Source organism: Solea solea, chromosome 13 (assembly GCF_958295425.1).
Source record: "Solea solea chromosome 13, fSolSol10.1, whole genome shotgun sequence".
NCBI classification, from domain to species: domain Eukaryota; kingdom Metazoa; phylum Chordata; class Actinopteri; order Pleuronectiformes; family Soleidae; genus Solea; species Solea solea.
In genome coordinates, this window is record NC_081146.1 from 6477476 (window position 1) to 6503419 (window position 25944).

The window sequence follows — 25944 nt, forward strand, 5'->3', positions numbered from 1 at the left end:
GTACATGCAATGTTATTAAAGTTCACCTTTGATAGACGGCGTCCTTAATCTAACCAATGTAATGAATGTAATGACCCAAAAGAATCTGAACTCCCGTTTTAAAGGTGACTATGCCGCGGCCATGTGGAGATTTCTTTTTACAAACGTGTCCACTCAGGGCCGTTTCTACCTTTGTGGGGGCCTGGATAAGATGCTGTTTGGGGCCCATTAGATGATCCACAATCTATGACACAGGCTACAGTCATGATCACCTCTCATATTAAAATGAAACATCTTAAGTTGAGCCACTCATGCAAGTTAAACTGATAGAAAATGATAATACAAGGAAAACAACAATGCTCTATTTGTTGAGTGTTGAGTGTTTTTAAAAAATGTTTACTCACTAAAATTTTGAAAAGCAAGAACACAACTCTAATTCTCACAAACCCAAAACAATAACAAATAAATACCAGCCACAGCTTATCATTGCAGCTTATTTAATTTATATCCCACATTTATTTATTTTTTAAGCATAGAAGGGATTTAATAAACACGCGAGACAGCTACAGATAAAGACAGAGCATTTTAATTCTCCTCAGATGAGGCTGAACATGTAGCTTTGGGGCCCCCTGGTGGCTTGGGGGGCCAAGGAATTTGCATAGTCCACATACAGCAAGAAACGGCTATGTGTCTGCTCATATGTGCTGAACTTTAGCGTTTATTTTCCTCTAAATTGGAACATATTGCCCAAAATTAAATGTTCTATTGAAGAAGATCTGAAACAAGTAACTAAGACCAAATGAGAACTTCTCATTTGATTGATGACACTAAAACATGAGAAGAAGACTCAGTCGCCAGTAGACTTAATACATATATATATATATATATGTATATATATATATATATATATATATATATATATTATGAAATATTATGAAATATTGCCTCTTTATTTTCTCTGTAGTCAGTGCTGGAGTTTATCCCTGTGTACAACTGACCAAGAGATAACTGAAATGAAGAAACACTTTTATAAACAGGCCAATCATAGAAATATTTTTGGACTAAAGATTTAAAACAAAACAATAAATCCAGTCCAGTCGATGTTTCTGTAGATTTCTATTTAAACAGTTCTTTTTGCAAACAGCTAAGTAGCCCCCTGCTGGCTAGTCAATATTATATATTCGTACTTCCAGGTTGTCTTCAGCCAGGAAACTGGAAGACTACGTTCACTTGTCATTAATACAATAACTTGCTGGGTGACATTATTAGGCTATAATATACTATATTCAAGGATAAATGTTGCGATGTCATGCAACCATAGTGTAAGTTAATTCCCTCGTGCAGTGCAGTTGTTTAGAGGTCATGTGGACTGGTCACGACATCACAGAATCAATCACGCTGGTGTCCGTTCACATGTGCCGCACTTTCCTCTAAATGGAAACACAACTTACAAATGTGACATCATGTGCTGTTGAAGAAGACCCGACACCAGTGATTGAGATCATAAACTCCAAAAGAAAAATGTTTACTGATGATATAAATCAAGTTAGAAGTGGAGGCTCATTTCCCCTTTGACATCCATTTAAACAGAGTTCTTTTTGCAAAATGGCAGAGTGGACCCCAGTGGCTATTAAATATATTTTCATTTCCATTTTGGCTTCAGGAGCAATCTGTAAGACTACTTCTATTTATTATATATGGTCTATGGAGTGGACATGGACACCAGCAGCAGGACGTGACTCGTATTTGCTTTAAAAACCCATTTCAAGTGCTTTTTTTTTTTTACTGCTGAATGTGGCTGAGATGTAGTTGAAATGCTCCGTATTCCTCCTCCAAATGATTAAAAGAGAAAACAGAGCAGTCATGAGATAATTCATGTTGAAATAAACACATCAGTATTGAATTTTGGACATGTCTCTGATCTGTTTTTGGTCAAATAAATGATCACTTCAGAGGATAAATGTGTTTATGTGTTTGTAATGGAAGTGCAAACACCAGACGGCACACATTTGAAATGTGAGAGCGTCGCACGCTCTGCCTCCGTGTAAAGCGAGAGCAGCTGACATGGTCTGTATCAGCAGCACTAAGTCACTCCTGCAGCAGTCGTCCTTCGTAATATCTGCATCTGCTCTGCCTGTTCTGGCAGAAGAAGCACAATTACCACCGGCGCTTTCTGCAGTGATGCTACGTGACACTCATTTAAGTTCACAGTGTCGATATAACCCCAATAAATTCAGACACATTTATGGGGTACGATGCATGTAGATAAATTTTGATGGTAGTTTAAGTGGCCAAAGAGAGGGAAATACAAGGTAACAGCATTTAAATCTATAGTTACAGGTGTAGAGGAAAATAGGCAATAGGCTCTTTAGGATCCTTCTTATTTTAAAGATGGTCTGCACTCCATGTTCAAATGTGCCGTGGAGTGCTTTACACAAGGTTGTCCATTCAAACGGAACCTGTGGAAAGTTACAATGGTGCACAGCTGCAGCCCTGCACCTCTAATTTCTACATCTTTAATTATGAAAGTCTGTTCTGCATCTCCTTCTGAGGAGAATATTCATGACAAACAGGATGGTAATTCTTTTTTTTCTGCTTGCAGAAGAGTCCACTGAATTCGATTAATAATGGCATTTTCTGCTCCCTGGATAAATCGGCATGGCAGACTGACATCATGCCGGAGGTATCCAGTCACTTCAGGCCAGAAACTGATTCGTTGTGCCTCCAGAGCTGTCAAAAATAAGGTGATAAGGTGGCAGAAGGAGGTAGGGACTGGAAAAATATAGGATATATGAAATTCATACAACTTTGCCTCTGTTATTGTTTTAAAAAGTTACACCGAGATTAACTTCTTGTTGTTGTTTGTGAGAATAATACTAGAATTGACTTTCGTTGTCTGTGACGGGTGCATCTAAAACTATCTGTTCACTACCATACTTTACCGTCCTTATTTCACGTCCACATAACATAGGTGACCAACTGCACAGCTGCAGTCATACATACACCTGTGGTTCATTATTGTAAACCATAATAACACCAACGAGCTTCACGTTTTAAGTATAAAAATCTAAATATCTTTCGAAAATAACAAATGTTTTCATGTGAAATCATGCAACAGTTTTAAAATGTGGTCTCTTTAATCCATTCATAAACCTCTTAACTCTAATCCACATCATTTGTTCATAGGACTTTGTCCTCAGGGACAAGTTCTCGTCCTCCAGTGCTGCTGTGACCTCCAGTGAAACAGTGTCCTCATGTGGGCGAATAATGACAATGCAGAGAGAGAGAGAGAGAGACACACACATTTCCCTCTGTGCTGCACACACTCACAATCTCCAGTCCACTGACACACATGGATAATGCTGCATTCCATGTTTGCAGACAATAATATTGTGTGCTGTGTGTCTGTGGTCAGTGTTTTTGGAGTGAACTGAGTGAACGGGTCACATTCAAACGTGTTTATAACATGCAGACAAAGCCTAAGAAGCTTTCCTTGCTCAAACTGGCTTTATTTTCAATTGCACTAATTAAAGGAATACTTCACTGATTTGCATTTAGCTTTGTATTACTAGAGTAGGGGTAGTATTTTTGTAAAATGCTGCTTCCCAACCTCAGTTTCCCCTGAGTTGAGAAATATCTTCATTCTTCTCTGTGTTACGTGCCCACCAGTGACACCTGGTCCTGTTAGGGTTAGTGCGGAATTAGTGCCACAGTTTCAAGCCTCGGACCAAGTGTCAGTGGTCATTGTGGGTGTTGATGTTTTTCTAGCAAGCATTTCTGGGTCTCTACAGCAGACTGATTATTATTCTGATGAGTTGTCTGTCTGTCACTTATTCAGAGTAACATGTGACCCGGGTTCATCTACCTGACCCAGTCAGAGTCTCTTGTCAATGTTTCACCTGAGTCCGTACGTGCTGTGCCTCTGTTGCTTCCTGTCCGGTTTCACTCGAGCAGAACCCCAGTCTGCACAATCCAAGTGAAAACCACGGACAGTGTGTTTGCATTAGAATATTATCTTAACAAGGAGCACAGCAGGAAGAAGTCTTTGGCTGAATCACACAATCTGTGACATTTTAGGTTGAGGAGAGATTTAAATCAAGCCTCCAAAATGACCATTTAGTTGATGAAAGGCCTCTCTGACACACTTTAACACAAATAAAACATTGTAATCATTGCAATGTCTGCAGTTATTACGGGGATGTCGCATTGCTCTCCCTTCATTTTTCCTTTTGTCACTCGTCACAGGAATGTGCTGTCGTCTGTGTGAGATGTGGAGCTTGTTCTTCAAATGTGTCGCTAAATAAAATGTTTACCTCAGGCAGAAATTAAATTAACACATATTTACACAGATAAAGAGCCTGATGTCTCTCAGGGTAAAAGTTCTCTGGCGTTATAGTCGTTCTCATGCAGAATGCTGTGCCCCACCCATCAAACTACATCCTGATGACCTTTAACCTTATAAGAATTGAATCAGAATGATTGTGTGAACACACCTCTCTTCTAATCGTAAAGTGATTTGCCTAAACTGAAAAGAACAGTTTAAATGACAAGATCAAAAGTCCAAACACAAGATTCATGTAAAAACGGTGCTAAATACATCAAGGCTGCTTAGTATCTGGATTGCTACCAAGATCTAATCAATTCTTTCTTGGAATATGACCTGAACCCTTCTAAAGCTGTCATTTACTGCTCACAGTCACATGGTCAGAGATGATATGTTCTTAAGCTTCATTAAAGTCCCATTGTTTTTATATTAAACTCCATATTGCTTGGTGCACGAGGAACTGGCAGTTAAGTTGTAAAGTTTTATAATGCATTCATCTGTATTATAACAGGCCCTCATCACAATGAATTAGATGTGTAGGAGAAGCAAAGTGAAGCCAGAGTAAAACTAACGGCCTGCAACAAAACAAAAGACAGTAAAGAAGTCACAGTTTGGTCTCATTGTCTTTATTCAGCGATGGTAATGAGATCTCAGTCACCGTCCACCGCTGAGGCCTGATGTCCCTGCCGTGTTCTTGTCCCACTGTGATTGCGTCGTTGTCTTTTATTCTTGTTCGTGTTTGTCTTTTAAGTCAGTCTGTTCATTCCTCTGCCCGCTCTGCTGCTCCTCAGGGGATGTGTGTGAAGTTTTGATTGGCCTCAGCGAGGCTCTCCTTCAGTGTATGAGCTCAGTTCTCTTCCTCCCCTCCCCCACTCTCCCTTGCCTTACCTGGCCGTGTGTGCTGCTCAGACACACCCGACTGCTCCATATCAACCAATCGCTGCTCCCAGTGACACAAACCAAGGAAGTGTACTTCCTGTGTTTCGTCAGAGAAGACAGAGGCTGAAGAAGGCAGAGAGTCGTGCTCTTTTATTGTCAGGGGGTCCACACACGCAGCACTGTTGGCCGTAGAGGGGTAGGAAAAACACTTAAGCTGTGCTTTCAACAGACTTTAGTTTGATTTATGGGAGATCTTCAGGTTCAGCCAGAGTGACTGAGGAGAGCGAGCAAGGAGGAGGGGAAAGAAAAGTGTCAATCTGTTGAGACTTGTTTGGGAATTTGTAGTAGGGGAGGTGGGGAGAGACAGAGCCAGCAAGAGGGAGAAGCAAGGAGAGCTCAGGCGTAAACATGAAGCTTTTTCTCAGGAGTTAAATAACAACAGCAAAGCAGGGATTTTCTGGTTTATTTCAAAGGGGGAAGCTGTTTGTCGTGACATCCAGATAATGTGAATACTTGGAGTGAATTCTTAAAGTGTTTTGCAATCCAATGCTTTTGAGCTGAGCTGGACTGGAGGGGGGAGACTGGATCTCCCCAGGACACCATATTCAGGTAAATGTCTTCACTATTTCTCAGTAATTCTTCTGTAGATCACTCCTGGTGTGCACACAGGTTGAGATCGAGCTTACTTGTAGTTTACATGTTACATGCCATGCCTATGTGTCACAGGGCCCTGCTTTTCTCAAACACTTCTCTTGGTATGCTGTGCTTTTGCAGGTCTATGTTGCATTCTTAGAGAACTGTAAGAGGGTGTCATCTTCTCTGCAGCCTGCTTTTCCAACTGTTCTGTAGAGTCTCTGTACTGCTAGATTTAGGCCTTACTTGTCACATGGCTGTTAGCTTGGAATTAGCTTTGGCCATTTAATATGTTTGACAAATGAATATACCAAAGCAACCGAGAAAGTGAAAGCTCATGTGTTGTTGCAAACATTTAAAACTTTACAAAGGTTGCAGCAACAGTAGACCGTCATTTTCAGCTGTGTGAAATTGAATGTGATTTAATGATAGTTTGTTGACCCCTCTGATTTTATTATATTTAATTCTGTCTGTAAATCAATGATTTGTTCGTTGGAAATGACTTTTTTCTGATTTCATTTCCAAACTGACCAGTGTTTATTGTCGTCCAGGTTCTCCACATTCTGGTACGATGGGGACCAAAAGGCCCAGCTGCACCCTCTTTGTCGCTTCATCTAACATAAACATGTCTGACCGCAAGCTTCAGCCAGGTGGAAAAATCTCCAGGGATCCAAGTCCCAGGCCAGCGATGACTGCGCAGTTGGAGCGAGACAGAGACGGCAACCGAGACGAAGACAGGAGGCGGGACACAGATGTGGGGAAAAACCGAGACAAAGCTCGATACAAAGATACTGAACCACGGGAGAGACACCGTGAAAGAGTCCCTGCATCCACGATGAGAGAGGGCGAGAGAGACTGGAGGGAGAGGGAAAGGAGGCAAGAAGACGACAGAAGTGGAAATGGGCGGACAATGTCAAATGTAAATAGGGGCATGCTGAGAGAAATGGAAAGGGTCATGAAGAAAGGCGACACATTTCCCAAAATGAGACAAAGCAGCAAGGAACGCGACAGAAGGATGATGTCCAACACTGAGATTGATGATGAAATAAGAGAGAGTCGGCAGAGAGACAAGCCGAGGAGAATGGAGATAGATGAGAGGACATGGCAGAGGGAGAGGTACGAAGAGAGAGAGAGACACGGATTCAGAAGCAGGGCAAAGGAAGAGGGGAAGAGAAGTGTAGCGAGACCTGTAGAGGATGAGGAACTAAGAAAGAGGGACGGATATCAGCAATCTGATGGTGCTTTTCAAGACCGGGGGAGAGAAGCGGGTGACTCATGGGACAGAAGAGAAAGAGAAAGAGATACAGCAAGAAAAGGAGATAAGTCGAGACCTAACATGAGCGACAGGGAGGCACAAAGAGACAGAGATCTCTACTCAAATAGGAAGGAGAGGGAAGCAGCACAGAGAAGAGAGGGAAAGCGAGACACCAGAAGTGAAGGAGACAGTGATGAGAGAGAGCTGAGGAAGGAAAAGGTGAGGGACAGAGAGAGAGAGGAGTTGATACATCAACACAGCAGGAGTGAGGGAGAAAATACGGGCAGACGGGTGAGGGACAGAGATGGAAATGGGCAGAGATCCAGAGAAGGGGACAGGCCCAGAGACAGAGAAAGAGACAGAGAAAGAGACGGGGACACATCCAAGAGGAGGGGAGTTGAGAAAGACAGGGAGAGGGACAGAGAGGAGGACAGATCCAGAATGAGAGAAAAAGATCGAGTGAGGTCCAGGGACAGAGGGTGGACAAATGAGAGGAGAGACGATGACAGATACAGAGAGTACGAGCAGAGGGACAAGGAAAGGAGGGAAAGAGGGGCCAATTCGAGGGGGGATGATACAAAAGGCAGAAGCAGTAGATCCCCAAGCAACATGACTTCCAGGGCGCCACCACGATCTCAGAGCAGCGGAGAGTTGAGCAGCGACATGGACAGTGAGACAAGATATAGAAGGGGAAGAGACGGTTATGAAGAGAGGGAATCAGGGAGAGAGGGCACCGCTGAGAGTGAAAGAGGCGCTGAAGAGTCCAGAGATCCACGCAGAGCTGCTGAGAGAGAGAAACAGAGGGAGCAAATAAGAAATGAAAGAGAAGAGAAAGGCCGAGGACAAATAACAGGCAGTGTACCAGAGCAGAGGAGGATGTGGTTAGAGCCGCAGAGGGGTAAAAATGGTGAAGAGGATTTTGCAAACAGAGAGAGACACACAAGGCAGAAAGAGAGGAGGAGAGAGGAAGAGGGGAGTATGGTGTCACAGGCAGAGAGGGGCAGAGAGGTGCAACAAGTAAAAGAGGAACCAGATGAGAGGTGCGCAGACTACAGCAGTTACAGAAAAAGACACGCAGGGAGAAATGAGTACAGGACAGACATGGACAAGGAGACGGAGGGTGTAAGTGTAGATGGAGACGAGGCCTGGAGAGAAACTGATAAGGGAGGAGCAGACTATCTGTCTGACAGCAGTAGTGGGATGGAGAGAGGCTGGCAGAGGGATACAGAGGGAGAGAACACTGATAACACAGAGGAGAGTGGCCGGGAGGAAGAGGGTGGGACCAATTATTTGGCCTGCTCTGAGAAAGGAAGTGAAACAGTGAGGAAGCAAGAGAGGGACAGTATGCTGTCAGTAGAGGATGGTTTTGTCACTGTGTCCAGCGGCGGAGAGGAGGAGTTTGAGGACTGTAAGGAATTCTGGGAAGGTGGCTCCTCACCTGTTGGCTGCAAGGGCCGTGATGGAGACAAGGAGAGGGCGGAAGGACGGACAGTGGGGCAGGAGGAGGAGGAACAGGGGAGGGAGAAGCAGCCAAAGTACGTCTTCTGTGTGATTGGGCAAACCTTACCCCGGTCAAGAGCTGGTGATAAGTCACTGTCTCAGGCTGATCAGATGGGAGGAGAAAGAAATGAGTCACAATTACAAATGTGTCACAACTACAGCAATGACATTGCACAGCATCCCCAGGATGACCAACGTTCCACTGTGAGAGGAAATGATGATTACCTCATCAACAACCAGGACACGGAAGGCAGGAGTGAGCTCAAGGACAAGACACTCGACACAAGCAAAACCACTGAAGAGGACATGAGATACAGATCGTCTTCAGAGCCTCAAGACCCAGAGGCTGGAGAGGAAATAAAGCGTGAAGTGGAGAACCCCTATGACGAAATAGAGCCATTTATCAGCAAAGATGCACAAACTGAAAGACTTCTCATACAGTGGAGAGAGAAAAATAAAGACCGCACAGGAAAAGAAACCACAGATCTGTCCGTGGTCCCAGGTAATCGTGTTTTTTCTCAGGCCGATTTTGATCAACTTCAACCCATCTTGGATGGGATTAAAACTGGAGAAATGAGTCCAGAGGAGGTGGAGGCCATTCGAATTCGACTGAGTGGAGCATGGAGCATGTCTGAGGAGCCCAAGCGACATTCCCAAGCCCCTCACCTCAAATGGGCCAAAAATGTGGTTCGTGAGATCCTGGGACAATCGGAGGAATTAATTGAGGACGAGACAAATGCAAAGGAAGGAGGAGAGCACGTGGTCGACCAGCCTGAGATGGTGATGAAAGAGCACAAATGGCATGAGGAGGTTTCCGAGCCAGAGCTGGAGGACGGAGAGCCACTGGAATTGGAGGGATTGAGAGGTATGGGACAGAGCCAAGCTGACATGCATGCTGACCAGTTCATAGCTATGCATGACGACACAACTACACACACTCATGCTGACACACTGTTAGATTCTGAGGCGAAGGAGGAGCACACTCTGGACAAAGAGACCGAGCCTTCTAGTCCTCTTCAGCTAGAAACGGCACATGTAGAGGTGCATGTCAGTCAGGAGGGAGGGGGTGAGGCTACGGCGTCAGACGATGAAATAGAAGAAGGGAGTGAGGAAGAAATGAAGATGTTTTTATCTGTGAGCAATACACTTTACAAGCCAAACAGCTGCCCCATCCTTAATTATGAAACAGAATCTGACCTCCTCGCCCCCTCCAGAGAGGGTAACAGCCAGGAGGAGGAGGAGGGTGACAGTGAAGAGGAAGGACAGGAAGGGGAGTCTGAGGAGGGGGATACTGTAGGAGAGGTGGTAAAGATGAGCGCAGGAGAAGAAAATGACGTGGACAGCAGAGAGGGAGAGGAGGTGGCAGAAAAGAAAATAGGAGGAACTTTGAAGAGCACGTGCAGTTTCCGAGATTTGGGTCCCACGGCTCGAATCCGGAGGAGGGGAATCCGTAAGACCACTGAAAGAAGAAATTCAGAGCTTTTGGAAGAGGAAGAAGCTGAAGGTGTTGGAAGGGATCGCAGAACCAGAATATTCTCTACAACAGGTAAAGACAGAAGATTCAGGATTCAAACACTGCTTAAACCTCCCCACTTTTCATTTATCAACAGTCTTATACTCCCAGTTCACTTTTTAACCAGATCAACACAGATTAACCACAGAGCACATGACCCTCAAGTCTTTTCCGTGTCTGCTATAGTCACGTCTGTTTTACAGTCATCGACCACAGAGGCAAAAATCTCTGTCAGAAATCTGCTCTGAGATGTTGGCAGCGTGTTCATTTCAAGTCATCACAGTAGCTTCATGCAGGAACCTGCGTCACAGTGTTTTGGCTGCAGCTAGTGGGTGGAGATAAGTGGAGGTGGGGAGAGGATGAGTTAAAGGGCTTAGGTAGATCCGGCTTTCAGACACAACACGAGAAGCACACGTTTTGGAAACACACTAATCTCTTCTATTGACTTTTTCTATTAGGGTTACCTGATTAACTAACCGTTATTTATTTTTTATTTATTATTTATTCTTTTATTTATTCTTTTATTTATTTCACTTTTCACTCTCTGTGGCTCAGAGAACATTTGTCAGAGTGTAGTGTAGTGTAGTATGAGAAGAATGTTGTTTTACAGTGTTTCAACAAAAGAATACTACTGTATGATTTCAGATGATGAGGACGACCGAAGCAAAAGCTGGGGAGAAGTGGAGCTCAGGTGAGTGGAAAAGCAATTCATTTAACATTTTATGCTTTAAAAAGTGCTCTAATTTTGGATAAAGAGTCAAAATGAGAACTGCTCCACTGAAACCGAACTCGTGTGGGACTGCTTTAAACCCTGTGTTTGGTCGCCTGTAGCATAATAAGCCAGTACCATCTCTTTTAATTTGATAGTCTGTATTTGTATTGTAAATATGTGATTTACCACAGCTGTACAGATGGTGGCAAAGCATGACAATTGACCTTGAAAGTGTTTGAAAAGTGCTTGAATTGAACCTTGGATAAGGAGCATGAGCCATGCTAATTGTATTGCTTTTCCTTTGCTATGAATTCAAAGCATTTTTTTTTTTACTTTTACTTTCATAATTGAAATTGCGTTAGAGAGAAATGTGACTTGTGTGGTAGCTTTCAGAAGCCGCTCATGTCTTTCATGTAGTGAAATGTTGATTTGGTTCCGTGGTGACGTAAAAACTGCCAGAGTTTAGCTCTGTGATGTGAGGAAAGTCACTGACATCCTCATGTACTCAGTGTAATCCTGTGTTTGCACATTCACTGCAGATGTTCCACATTAAAATGAATGTTTGACACAGACTTCCCGATTGTAAATGTTGTTGTTGTGTTTGTCTCTTGGCAATGCAGGAACGTCTTGGACACAATTGACAGACGGAAAAGGAATTCAAAGTTTTTCAGTGAGTATCTCTTGTTTTTAAAGGTCATGGGTCTAAAATGATTGTACAAACAAATCAAGCAAACGATAACCTCCACACATTTGATTTACTGTAAAACAGGTTTGATTTAGAATGAAGTGTTGTGTAGGCGGCAGTGACGCGTCTTCACATCATATCTTCTCTGACTGCAGCCAGGAAGATCGTGACGCTGTCGAGCGTTTCCTCTCCGTGTGCGTGAATCACCTCCTGTTGCTTACAGCCTCTAACTGTTTATCACTGTCTCAGAAAACCCGTTCACCGTTTAACTTGTGTAACAACAGGGGAAACAAATGTTTGTGAGGTCAACAGTGCTCTCACAGCACACACACACACACACACACACACACTCACTCGCATGAATTCAGTTTAAAAGAATCTAAAATGGCAGCAGTTTTCTGAGGCTGGGACTGTGATATTGCGTATGTGGGGAAGAGTGTCTGTGCAAGTCACAGACAGGTTCCTGCAAGTATTCATATCTCCTCACTGGAGGGGAAAACAGCTGCTGCTGTTACTTTGCATTCCGACAAGTATGTGTAAAAGGAATGTCTAAGGCAAACAACTCTTCTTGTCTGTCCGTGTCTCTCTCCTCGTTTGCTTCCTTGTATTTTTCAACCTTCCCTTTCCCTCCTTCCCACCTTCATCCTTTCTGTGTGTGTTTCACTTCCTTTCCTTTTCCCAGACGCTGCCCAGCTCTACCAGCAGTACAGCGAGGCAGCACAGAACTTTGAGATCCTGCGTCAGGCTCGCTCCGATGTCCTGTCTGTGTGCGAGGACAATGTCCCCTCTCCTGCTCCATCACCTCCTCCCGCCCGCAGGCCTCTGCCTCCTTTACCTCCTGTCCCACACCCGCACTCACTGTCCCACACGGGCTCCATCACCAGTGTCAAAAGCTTGCCTCTTCCTGAGCCTCCCAAGAGTGAAGGCAGGCCTTCCTCTCCGCGTCTGTCCGTCTCGCTCACACAGAGCGCCACACTGTGGCGGGACCTGCCCGGGGTCAGGAACAGCGGTCAACTGGAGGAGCTCACAGAGGACCAGAGGCGACTGCAGGAGGTATCACATGGTCTCACTGCACACTCACTCCATGGCTTTAAATGATTTTTCCCTGCAATCCCCTGAATTTAGTTCAGTGTAATAAAGTAGTTACACTTATAATAATTATAAGTATACATACTAGTTTGGAGGCTGTCATGTTTTTACAGGAGCTCACAATGGACAAACTAAACATTGTTTGAGTTTTGATTCTAACTGAAGGCTACATAGGTGAGCTGAGGGATATTTTGATGCAACTTCTCCAAAAACTGTTTTACATTTCTTTTTACACACTGTGCCTTTTTAAACTCGTGCCAGTTACATTTACAGTGAAGTTGCTTTGTTGACGTTCTCTGTACAGTTTAAGCAGAACCCTCCCTGGCGTTTGAGGGTGTGATGTTGGAAACAGGTTTACTCCCCGTGAATTTGTCACATTATAAATTGATATCGAAGGCACCTGAAATTGGGTGTGTGTTTTTAATCTACAGGAAAAGGTTAGGTCATTTTGGAATTCCCCAGCCTAAAGGTTTTACTTGCGATTCACAGGAACTTTTCCTGGGAATCTTCTTTGAGTTTTCCTGGTGTTTTTTTCATGTAAATGACACAGTAAAGTTAGAGTTGCATTCATTAACATTAACTGCTTTGGGCGTCATTTCTTATCAGCAGCATCTGTGCTGTTTCATAGTGGGAGATTTTTGGGAAGCAACATACATGAATCAGCGTCTTACTGTTATTGCTTCACACCTTGAACTACTAGAATCATAAACAAAAAAAGTATTGCCACATACCAGAATAACCCCGTTCATTGATTGATTCACTTGCCAGAAAAAGTGATTGTGTAATCGTGTCTCTCTGACTCTCTGTAAGTGTATACTTGAACAGTGTTACTCTGTCTTTTTTAACCTTATGTATTCTATTTCTGCCCTTTGTGGTTCACTTTTAGGTGAGATTTGAAGTTCTGACCTCAGAAGCTTCCTACTGCAGGAGTTTGGACATTGTCGTTGAACACTTTGTCAAGTCAAAACAGCTGGGGGCGCTGTTGACTACTCAAGACAGAAACTGGCTGTTTTCCCGGCTGGCTGACGTCCGTGCCATCAGTCACAGGTCGGAGATGTTGAACATTTACTAGAGGCAGTGTTTGTTTTGCTTGATAGTTATTTGTGCTGTCTGAGGGAAATGAACATGTGCTCCAGTCTGACATCAGCTCTAAATGTGTCTTAATATTTGTGTTTTCCAGTTTCTTGTCAAAGCTGGAGGAGCGTATGGAAGAAAATATTGTACACTTCACCGTGTGTGACATCATCGCCCGACACTGCCAGCGCTTCAAAATGGTTTATGTGCCCTACCTCACCAATCAGTCCTATCAGGATGCCACCTACCAGAGACTCTTGTAAGACAACCCATCACGCTTTTGTCTTTGTTCTCCTCTTGGAAGATCAAATTTGCTGGAGGCACAAGTGGACAATACCCTCTCTGAAAATAATACATGTCAAATTTCACCTATTGTCTGCATTAGCTGCTGTTTCTTTTTTTGTCTGGCTTTGCATTCATTTTCAATAAATGTCTTTTTTCTTCTGTCAGGAATGAGAATCCGGGGTTCAGGCGGATTGTGGAGAAATTAGAGAGGAGTCCTGTTTGTCAGAGACTTCCTCTTCGCTCCTTCCTTGTACTTCCTTTCCAGAGGATCACAAGAATTAAGCTGCTGGTCCAGGTGTGTGTGTGTGCGTGTGTGCAGGCTCTATGAAAAGACAAAAGTTGATGTTTTTTTTATTATAAATAACGTTTTTTATCTAACGTTGACTTGACCACTGTGACCCTCTGCATCCAGAACATTGTGAAGAGAACTACTCCAGGTACTGCGGAGGCGACGCAAGCCATCAAAGCGTTGAAGCTTCTGGAGAAGGTGCGTTAGGATTCTACAGCAGGGTAACAACGTCTGAAACGTTTCAGTAATATATGCTTAATGTTTTAGACAAATCTGTTTTTCTTTCTTTTATCTCCCCTTTCAGCTGATTCAAGAGAGTAACGATAGCATCACACAGATGAAAAGTATCGAGTCCCTGGTCTGTCTTAGTGCTAAAGTGGACTTTGAGTGCAGGGTGAGTCATATTTACCAGTACCTATATTTGCAAACAGAGAAATTCAGTGGAATCGCATTATGATGATGATCATTTTGTGTCTCTGTGCATGTGTGACAGACTCTTCCCCTGATCAGTCAGTCTCGGAGGCTGGTGCGAGAAGGAGCAGTCACTGAGCTGATGGATTTCTCTCTCAAAGACACAGAGAGGAATATTTACATGCACCTGTTCAACGACTACTTGCTTATTTCACTACAAAAAGAGTGAGTCAACAAACGGGTTGATTTGTAATGTTAGAAAACTCCATCACCCACATATGATGTGAATGTTTGTCCCTTTATTGCCTCTTCAGTCTTGTCACAGATTTGTTTGTGGGGGTTTCTGCTGTTTTTCAGAGGGGGGAAATTCACCGTGATCGACCACTCTCCTGTGTCAGAGCTGCGTGTAGAAAACTGCCGTGTCAAACTTCACTCTTTACAGAAGAACCTGTTTCGGCTGCAAATCCCGTCACACAAATCCCTGCTGCTGCGAACTGACACACTGTGAGAGACTGAAATAATTGCAGCAAATGTTTCTTTGTGGTGACAAAGACAGAATAGAATTCAGTAGATAAACCAGTCTGTCCTTTCTTTCTTTCTTTCTTTCTTTTTTACCTTTGTAGGAGTGATAAACTACGTTGGATATCTGCTATTTCTAGGCCACATCCTGAGATTGATTTTTCTGCAGCTCAAGGTAAACTCCTGTTCTACCTGTTGCTTGGTATTAAAAACTAACATAAAATCACAGACAGTAAGTGGGTTGTTCACATGGAGAAAACGGGGGATGTTAAAATGCCACATTCAGGTCATATCTTACAGCAAACATGAGTTTGCAGTGGGGAAAAAAACAGCACATGTATGTCGTAATTACATGTCGGAAATGTGGGGATTTTCTCATGTTCCAAAATCCCCTGTTTGATTCAAGAAAACTGACAACAATCAATTGGTAGTTTTTAAAAAAAGTGTAAGCACTATAAACATAACATCTTCTCTGTATTTTCGACTTTCTTCACAACTGGCCAGCGCATCGACTTCACGCTTGTTGGGCGTGTGGTTGAGGACTCATGAGAGTTTGGTGTTGATTGTAAATTTTTGAGAAAGCTTCAAGGATAACTTTTCTTTGTCTTACTGGACATTAAGAAAAAGGACATTTACCTGCGCAATTTTTGTGTAATGCGGCGTTTAAATTTTCCTGAACCACACAACAACACACCTACCATGACATAGTGTCTGAGTAGAACTGGCCATAAATGCTATCACAATAAAAGTTTTTTTTTTTTATTGCGATACAATGAGACACAAAGACTAAGTTTTGCTCCTAAATAAAAGTTGGAGAATCTAATCAGTTGTGTTTTAAAAAAAATCTTTATTAATATAAAACATTAAACACATTAAATAGAGAAACATTTCCTATATCTGAGGCGAAAACATTTAGTAGCAGTTGTGTTTTTTTCTCTTGATATCAAAGGAAATGATATTGTGATGTTTCTCACTCTGCGTCTGGCTGATATCATTACTTTCTTTAGAATCCTGCCGTTGTTCTTGTGGTCTCTTGTCTTGGTGCTGCATTGCTCTCATAGTGTAATTCATTGTTGCAATGGCAGTGACACATTGACACAATCCACACTCGAACTCTTTCGTCATTAGTAAATCCAAGAACAATGAACATGTGTATGATTTTTACAAAGAAGTCTAAATACAGTATCCAAGTGTCACTCAGAAGAGACAGAATCAGCAAAAATCCTTTAGTACGTTCATGAATTGGTGTCACAAAAGGGAATTTAATTTTTAAGATCATGTAGGACGGATCCTGTTTGTGTGAGGGTGACAGCGCTCCTATTAACCTCTCTCCTGCATCTTTAGTGATGTTGTAACTGTATTTTATTATGATAAGCGACTATTTTTGATGGGTTCTGACATCCCGTACACACCCAACAAACAAACACAAAACATATACATTAAATGGAAAATATGAAAATGAAAGATGAACAATTCAACAAAGGAAACAATAAAATAAACACCACCAAATACAACCTCACTTTATATGCTGATAAAAACAACCACTAGATGGCATCAGAGTGGCAATTCACAGATTCTTGACAGAGTAAAGTAAACTAAAGACATTAACTGCAATAAACATTGAGATAAGCAGAGACATTTTTAGAGCCAGAGAGACTGATTTTAGTTTTCTGTCACGTATGAAACAATCACATCTGTCCATCAGTACTCGTCTGACGAGAGGAGCTCGTAACATTCCTCTTTCACTGTCCTGTGGGTGCAAGTACACATTCAACATTTCACTAGTGACCCTGTCTGTGAAAAATGCTCTGAGTTTAGTTTGACACATGGTGATGAAAACAGTGTTACTTTAGGCATGTAGTCGGATAAACGGTTGGGTGGAGCAACGCTGTGAATTATGTAGTCAGCAAACTCTGTTATGGAAAAAGTGTTCGAAAACAGGAGAGAGGGGAAGATAGCGCGTGTGTGTGTGTGTGTGTGTGTGTATACATGATACATAATGCTTTGTAAGGAGGTTGTGTCAGGCCATGTACAGTGTATGAAAAGACACGCAAAGGTTGAAACTGAGCATTATGTATTTTATGGACTGCCGCTTACATGGTTTGTTGTATAACACCGACGATGATTCCATAGATGCTGTTATTGGTCTTTATGAAAAACCAAATCTGCTGTTTACCTATACATTTTATTACAAGGACGTAAATAAAAAGAAAACACCACTGCCAAAATGTGTATAAAAAGAATATTTTTAAACTGTTAAGTTAATAAAATATTATTAAATGTAGAAGTTGCACAATAAAAAAACCTGCTTTGATTGTCTTCTCAAATAACAGTTTAAATGTTGGTTCATATTGGCAAACATCAACAATCGATACTGAAAGGTGCATGTGGGAGGTTTATACTGTATATAAGCATAAACATGTATCACGGTAGGTTTGACCTCTTTTCTTCTTCTCTGTGCAGATTTCCCACAGATGCAGTGTATCAGAGCTTTTGTTGGTCAGCAGCCCGATGAGCTGTCCTTAGAAAAAGCTGACATCATTCTTGTCCACCAGCAGAGCAGCGACCGTAAGCTCATCACACCACTCATTCCGTCATTCCTCTGCATGACACTCTTCTTGACCATGACACAAAATAAACATTACAATCTTTGTTTCTCACAGATTGGGTTGAGGGGACCAGACTGAGTGATCGGCACCGTGGATGGGTGCCAGAGTCCCATTTGGAAATCATAAGCAACTCTAGGGTCCGACAACGCAATCTGTCCGACGCGCTCAAGCTTACGACTGCCACAGCTGCTGTTTGAGCAGGGTGTGAGAATGAGAATGGGGCTGAACTGTGGGACGCCCTGGATGCCCCCGTAAAAGGCTGCGACTCAAGTTGTCTGCTACAGATTGCTGGAAAATGGACAATGGACATTCAGTGAATCAAAGGGAGAATGCTGTTGGAATGCATCACAGTGTAGCATTGGCCTTTTCACTGGGAAAATATTTGGTATCAGAGCAATGCATGAACTGCTGAGGCCAACATGAAACACTTTCAAAGTGTTTGTGAGTGTATTATGGTCTGTGACACCACAAGCAACGTTGAGTGAAAGATACTAAATCAATGGAGATGTATTTTTTTAGACAGGGAAAGGTGATATGGAAAATGAGTTATTGTGCATATTGATCTGAACCTAATAGAAGATTTCATGGTACCAGTCTCATACATGCTGAAGACCTGATGGAAATATCTGAATATGCAATAAATGAACTGAAAGATTGATTAGGCAGTGAGGACATTTCAATAAACTCACTTGAAGAGAAGTGTAACCTGATTTCTGGCTGGGTTGTGGATTTTTGCCCCCTCAGTTTAAGCGTAATGAAAAATATCAAGAACAGCATTATTGTCAGAGATGCATGTGACTTGAGGACCTTGCTGTCCCACTTAAGTGGAATGGAGGCGTTAGACAGAACATGTCACTGAGGTCAGTTTCCTTCATGCTTATATTTTTAGCTTGCAGGGAAATGATGACAGTCAGAGAGCGGAAGAAAACACGAGACTCTGTTTCTATGCTTTTCATTTGATGTCTTTGTTTTGTGAAAACCCTTCTCTAATATTATTAATATTATTTGACTCTCTCTGAAGCTAAAAACCATCTGAATCACTTCATCCTGGTGCCTGATACTGTATATGATGTCAATCAGTCAATCATTTGGACTCACAGGTGCTTCACGTGCAGATACAGGCCCAAGCCTTTATGGGGCCTGCTTAGATTTGGGTGCCCCTCTCTCACTAAGCTCAAGAGTAGCCTGTGCTTGACTATTACTGATACCAATGGAACATTTTAAATTGTATTAATTATAGTTGCCTAGTATTAGTTTGCACCTTTGTATTCAAAGTGAAGCACTACAAGTGGTGATCCTCAAATGTGCACTAAGTGCACAAACTAAAACCAAATAATTTAAGCTCAACACTATTTAGATGTCTAAATATATCTAGATTTCTTTAATATGTTGAAAAGTTGTTTTTTTTTCTCCATCCACTGGGCAACCGCCTGATAAGCAGCCACTGAGTTCACTTATGCCTTGATAATGAGTGTGTGTGACCAGTATGACATTTTAATTACTTGCTGTTAGAAGTGTGGCCATTATGACATAAGAGCGAGCTTATCTGAAGTTAAATGTGAGGTAAATGAGCCTCTCTGAGTAGCTGACACACACAGAGACACATAGAGACCCAAAATGACCCCCATCACAATTGCTTATCCCCTTAAGTTGCTTTTAATTTTATGTCATATCCACAGCCATGGAAAAAAGTGGGAGGAGATATTTAACTATCTTTCCAATGGAGCGTATCCACCAGAGCCGTTTTATCGTCCACATGAGGGTCGCAGGAAGGCGCTGGTGCATAATTGCTTTTAAAATGTACCTTTATTAAAGTTTCTATCTTCATTTAGTTTTCTGTTTCCATGGATACGTGTTGCTTATTGATATGAAGACACTGCTGCCTCTTAGTCATTTGTCAATAGTCGTCGAAGGCATTACATTACTCACTGAAACTATTTTAAATAATTAGTTTCATATAAAGGTTTTTTTCTAGCACAACACTGTATAGAACTATAGGTATTTTATTCTGTCAGTGTACGTCAGCCTTATAGTATAGTGTTTTATTTTGTAGGTTTACAATGTAGCCATAAGAACGGCATACCAGTGTGTTAAACCATATATATTTTATTTTTATAGTGTACAATCTAGCCATCAGAACAGCATACCAGTGTGTTAAACCACAGGTATTTTATTTTGATAATGTACAATCTAGCCATCAGAACAGTAAACCAGTGTATTAAACCATAGGTATTTTATTTTGATAGTGTACAATCTAGCCATCAGAACAGTATACCAGTGTGTTAAACCATAGGTCTTTTATTTTGATAGTGTACAATCTAGCCATCAGAACAGTATACCAGTGTGTTAAACCACAGGTATTTTATTTTGATAGTGTACAATCTAGCCATCAGAACAGTATACCAGTGTGTTAAACCATAGGTATTTTATTTTGATAGTGTACAATCTAGCCATCAGAACAGTATACCAGTGTGTTAAACCATAGGTCTTTTATTTTGATAGTGTACAATCTAGCCATCAGAACAGTATACCAGTGTGTTAAACCATAGGTCTTTTATTTTGATAGTGTACAATCTAGCCATCAGAACAGTATACCAGTGTGTTAAACCATAGGTCTTTTATTTTGATAGTGTACAATCTAGCCATCAGAACAGTATACCAGTGTGTTAAACCACAGGTATTTTATTTTGATAGTGTACAATCTAGCCATCAGAACAGCATACCAGTGTGTTAAACCATAGGTCTTTTATTTTGATAGTGTACAATCTAGCCATCAGAACAGTAAACCAGTGTATTAAACCATAGGTATTTTATTTTGATAGTGTACAATCTAGCCATCAGAACAGTATACCAGTGTATTAAACCATAGGTATTTTATTTTGATAGTGTACAATCTAGCTATCAGAACAGTATACCAGTATGTTAAACCATAGGTCTTTTATTTTGATAGTGTACAATCTAGCCATCAGAACAGTATACCAGTGTATTAAACCATAGGTCTTTTATTTTGATAGTGTACAATCTAGCCATCAGAACAGTATACCAGTGTATTAAACCATAGGTATTTTATTTTGACAGTGTAGAGCAGCATACCAGTGAATTAAATTAACACGAAAAACAGAAAAAAAAACAATTTGTCAGAAAAACAAAAAGATAGTATTTTTTTTTTTCAAATGAATGCAATGTAATTCTGCACGAGTTCTGTGGTCCATACAGAGCACATATAGCTGGCATGCCTCAACAGGAGCTGTTTACTGAAGTGAACTGTACGTACTTCAGTCTCACACGTACACACGTAGCCCGGGCGTGGCAGTGGTCGTGTCCTTTCCGCGGCCAAGTTAGTTTCCAAGACCTGCTATTGGTCATCTGCGCCATCACTCATTGGAAAAACGTGTTGACAGACAGTTATTTTAGCCAATTAACGCGCTGTAAACCTGCCGTCGATCATCATGTTGCTGTCTGATTGGTCACAGCTGCGGTGGGCGGGGTCAGCTGCCTTTGTTGTTGTTTTCGAGTAGAACTGTCGACATCGTTGGAATTGGCTGGATTCATCCACGATATTATTGTCATTTCTAGAGCTCAAAGTGTTGACTCTGCGTCCACGACTCAAGGGACCAGTGGCTTTTGTTTGGATCCATATTGTTTTTTTGTGAAGCTAATCTTTGTCTTTTCAAAGGTAAGTGAGCAGTCGTACCGTTTTGTCATTAGAGCCAGTTAGCATAGCCCTTTTTTTTAGTAGATATTTACTCCGCGTTACAATTTACAAGTTCAACCGTGCATGTTATTTTATTAGGTTATAGAAATATACGCACATTTAGTTTGGTTTGGTTGTTTTTAGTATATCAGTGTGAGACAGGAGGCTTGACAGACCTCAGTGCTGCTGCTGACGTGGCCTTTCTGATGAAATCAACCACTTGAGTTTGGTGTCAGTATGATCTCATCAGCCTGTTTACACTGATTAAACACACGTGGACAGTGTTTGGTCACTTTGATCAGTCAGTAGTTAAGTGAGCACGAGGAGGAGGAGGAGGAGGAGGTGTCGTGTCGTGTCGGTAACTTCACTCCCCCTCCCTTTGATACTGTTGTTGTTCTCCCGGTCACTGGTTAACATTGGCACCGTCTGTTGAGCAATCCCCAGAAACGTCTTTATTTGTACTTTATGTGTGGTCTTTTAATGCAGTATTACACGTTTTCAACTCCAAAATATTCTGCACATATTTTCCAGAAATGTATTTTAATATCCGTTCTATCCACCATATTACATCAAACTAGAGCTGCTTCTAACAAATATTCTCATATTGATTAATTTACTTTTTTTTAATCAATTAGTCTGAAAAACATTGTGGTCATCAGATTTGATTGTCTTTTTTTTTCCTAACCAAAAATGGGAAAAAGAGTTATTCGGTCATCAAAAAATGTACTTTTTCATTGATCATCAAAATAAGTGTTTTTGACCATCAATACAACATTGCCTTTAAGTGTAATTTGCAACAAGAGCTGATACTTTTGGGCAGACGACAATAATACTGCTCATAGCTTAATTACCCCCAAAATAAGTATGTCTTTATCAGTATATTATAATCTGGTCATGTACTGCTAAAAAGATGCCTGCATCTCATCCAGCAACAATTAGTGATTAACAATTAGCTCTTCATGCTTGTCACTATCACTTGTTGACTGAATGCACTGAATGGTGAAGTCAGCCACTTCTCTCTCTCTCTCTCTCCTTTGTCCTCCTTGTAAATCATGCTATTGTTAGGAGCTTGATGTTTTCTTCGCTTGATTGTTTCCCCGTGTTGTTTGTTCAGATGGGCAGTCAGTACAAGCAGACAGTGCCACTAGAAGTGAGGAGAGCGGAGGGCGAGAGAGTTCGGGCCAAACATCCTGACAAAATACCCGTGAGTATGACTTTTCTAATAACATTTACAATTACTCTAAGTGATATTTGATCCGAGGTCAAACTGGGGCAGGACATTACAATCACACCACCTTATTGTAACTGATTTGATAGTTTGTGTTTTCCATAATAAATTTTTTTTTCTTTGTGAACAGATCATTGTGGAGAGGGCCCCGAGGTCACGAGCACCTGACCTTGACAAGAAGAAATACTTAGTACCCTCAGACTTAACAGGTAAATTAGACAGTTTATATAGTATATACACACACAAACATACAAAAACACTAATAACCCAGTTGTATTCTCTCAGATAACGTGCATTTATAAGTATCACAAGCTACCAAATGAAAATATTAAAATAGTAATTTTGTGAATTAGTAGTAATATGAGAATGGATGGTTGTTTGTCTCTGTATGTGTCCCTGTGATGGACTGGCGATCTGTCCAGGGTGTACCCCGCCTATCGCCTTATGTCAGCTGAGATTGGCACAGCGCCCCCTAGTGACCCTCATGTGGAGGATAAAATGGTAAAAGATGAATGGATGGATAAACATAACATAAAAAAAACTTTATATGGGCCCCTTAGACATGTAATAAGATGCTGTCGTTGATCTCTGGTAGACTGTCTCTGTAACAGTGACTAAAAACAAGCTTGGCATTTCTGTACCCTTATTGTTACTTATAGTTTTAAATATAAACATGTTTATTTACAATATTTTGATCTTGCTGCGACAACAAGAGGACATTTTGAAGTAACATAATAACATTTGACCACAGGCTGCATTGCACGATAGGTGCGTTTACTGCCACCTCCTGGTGGTGGTACCACATTACTTGGCACTGGTACTATTCCTCATGGAAATGAAAAAAAAACGTACTGTACCAAATTGACTCATTCCACTCCATGGAAACACAACTTTATATCTAGGAAAAATATAAAAAATAGTTTTAAGAGTAAATAATGTGAACATGACGACCCACCCTTCAGTTTGATTTGATTTATTTTGCACAGTAAAAGACAAAAAAAAGACAAAAGAAAAAAAGTCATTTAGACTTATCTTAATGACACAATATGTAAAACATGAAACTAAATGAAGGTGTAAGATGTTTGTATGTGTGCGAGTGTGCACATGCACGTGTGTATATGTACATAGACGACAATGATACAGTACAGCAATAATACATGAAAAGAGAAGCTATGAGATCATTCTTAAGGCAGCGATTTGCTGTGGAATATACACTTTATTTAGTTAAGGAAAACTATTGACACCTCTAAAGCTGAAGGAGAATTCCTGTCTGCAAGTAAGATATTTAAGGAGGTGACACTGCAGATTAAAGAGTAGTTTGTTTGCTTTCTTTTTACAAGAAATGAATCCAGAGTGTGGGATTGTTGACCGCCTTATTCTGCTTCTTTTTTCTTTAGTGGGCCAGTTATGCTTCCTCATCCGTCAGCGTGTGTCTTTAAGACCAGAGGAGGCACTCTTCTTCTTCGTCAACAACTCCCTCCCCCCGTCCAGCTTCCCTCTCTCCGCTGTATATGAGGTAACTGCACCTGTTCCCACTCATGTGCTCATGTTCACACAGGGATCCTCCTCAGCAGACACACATCAGCAGCAGGGTTACAGACGTTTGCAGATCGCTGTCCCCATTTGATGATTTCCGAATTCACACCGCACAGCTATTATTACATTACATGTCATTTAGCAGACGCGTTTATCCAAAGCGACTTACAATGGAATTGAGTACAATCAGCCAGGGGTGGAATCGAACTTGTGACCATGATGTCTTTCGCACACAGGGTAGGGTCTTAACCACTGAGCCACTCCACCCGTTATATTTCACCCTTCCCCTTTAGTGCAAGAAAAAAAGTAATAAAATCTGTTTACACAGCAGTGTTGCTTCACTTTTCTTTATTGCAGAAGTCAACTTCCAGTTACAGTATTTAAAAAAAAAATATCACTGACTAAATTTGACAGTATTTCTGAAGAAGCTGTAAAAAAAGAAAATGTAAATGTATAAATAATTCTGTGTGGTCAGAGCTGGTGTGTATTTGGAGGCAGAAGCCAGCATATAATAAGTTATTTCTATATTCATCATCATGTTAATGCTGAAATAGACGACCATTTGGGCAAAACTAGTCACTGGGAAGTCTTTTTTCTTCATTTGCAGAAAAATTATGACAGAAAAAAACCCAATGATGATAATAACGGTCACCACCATCTAACGTGTTTTTAATGCAGCCAGTGCTTGGTGGCGTTCTCCTGCTGCTCCGTCTTTACGACAGTGACTAAACAGGAAATGGCACGGTTGTGTCTTGCATGCTGAGCTGCAGCATAGATGTGTCTCTGTTTTCACGCTGAACAAGACCTCATCTTCTGCTTTGTTGTGTTCCAGGAACACCATGACGAGGACCTGTTTCTCTACATGACCTACAGTAATGAGAGTGTGTACGGTGCCTGAGGAAGGACAAAAAACTGGAGAAAGAGACACAGAGAGGATGAGCAAAGTGTGACTGTCTGAAGAATAATGCTAAGGTTGTTTGTATTGATTTACACCACTATTATTGTCTATGGTATTAGTTTTAATAAGCATCTACAGTACATAGGGGATTTAAGGCAGGGGATTGCTGATAGACTTTTACCTTTGTCAGTATTTTGGAACTGACTGAGAATTGAGCTTTTTTTTTTTACACTTCTATTGATTTCCTAATATGGTGAAAGAGGGAATTAAACAGAAAGAACAAATGCATATGAAAAAGAAGGTATTGAAATTATCTTGTGAGCTCTCGTTATCTTTCTCCATCATCTGTATTTAATGCAAATAGTATTTTTTTTTTCCTTTTGTAAATATTTTGTTTGTGGAAAATAAATATGAAAATACAAAAAAAAAAATGTTTTCTGTTTTTACCTCCACCAAGAAAGATATAGCATTTTTAACCATGTTTGTCTGTCTGCTGTTAAACAACATAACTCAAACAGTTAAAGGGCTGATTATGGATATTATCGGCGATGACCCAAGAAAAAATGGTTCGACTGCTTTTTCTGCTTAAGGACTGTGTCAGAAATATAAAGTTTGGTTTGATCTGTGTCATTGTTACACATAATATTGTTGACTGCCATTTTATTTTAACTATATCTTTGCAGCCCCTTTATGACAAAATGATCTATGATAGTGGTGAAATTGTAGGGCATATTTGCACATTATGCCCCAAACCACCTGTGTCTACAATGTGTTTTAGAGGAAGGACAGAGAGGAGACATTCTCATAGGGAAGTGGTCTGTCTTATAACTAA

General features: G+C 41.2%; 2 protein-coding genes across 3 annotated transcripts; both read left to right on the forward strand.

Moving 5' to 3' along the window:
- The first annotated feature begins 5279 nt into the window (after positions 1 to 5279).
- On the forward strand, positions 5280 to 18466 carry arhgef5 (Rho guanine nucleotide exchange factor (GEF) 5). 2 transcript variants are annotated; one of them, XM_058648458.1, is made up of 15 exons: positions 5280 to 5791; positions 6367 to 10116; positions 10729 to 10774; positions 11416 to 11465; positions 12163 to 12533; positions 13456 to 13616; positions 13750 to 13902; positions 14094 to 14223; positions 14341 to 14415; positions 14522 to 14611; positions 14711 to 14853; positions 14986 to 15132; positions 15252 to 15322; positions 17611 to 17715; positions 17811 to 18466. In XM_058648458.1, the coding sequence occupies exons 2-15, from the start codon at positions 6387 to 6389 to the stop codon at positions 17951 to 17953; spliced, it is 5415 nt and encodes a 1804-aa protein (XP_058504441.1). In that variant the 5' UTR covers positions 5280 to 5791; positions 6367 to 6386; the 3' UTR covers positions 17954 to 18466. The 2 variants fall into 2 exon arrangements, with proteins under 2 accessions (XP_058504441.1, XP_058504442.1); XM_058648459.1 differs by having other exon boundaries at positions 5282 to 5791; positions 6367 to 9435.
- Positions 18467 to 21248: 2782 nt separating this feature from the next.
- Positions 21249 to 25537, forward strand: zgc:92606 (uncharacterized protein LOC100000242 homolog). Its single transcript, XM_058648479.1, has 5 exons — positions 21249 to 21432; positions 22565 to 22654; positions 22809 to 22887; positions 24076 to 24194; positions 25047 to 25537. The coding sequence occupies exons 2-5, from the start codon at positions 22565 to 22567 to the stop codon at positions 25110 to 25112; spliced, it is 354 nt and encodes a 117-aa protein (XP_058504462.1). The 5' UTR covers positions 21249 to 21432; the 3' UTR covers positions 25113 to 25537.
- Positions 25538 to 25944: the final 407 nt, after the last annotated feature.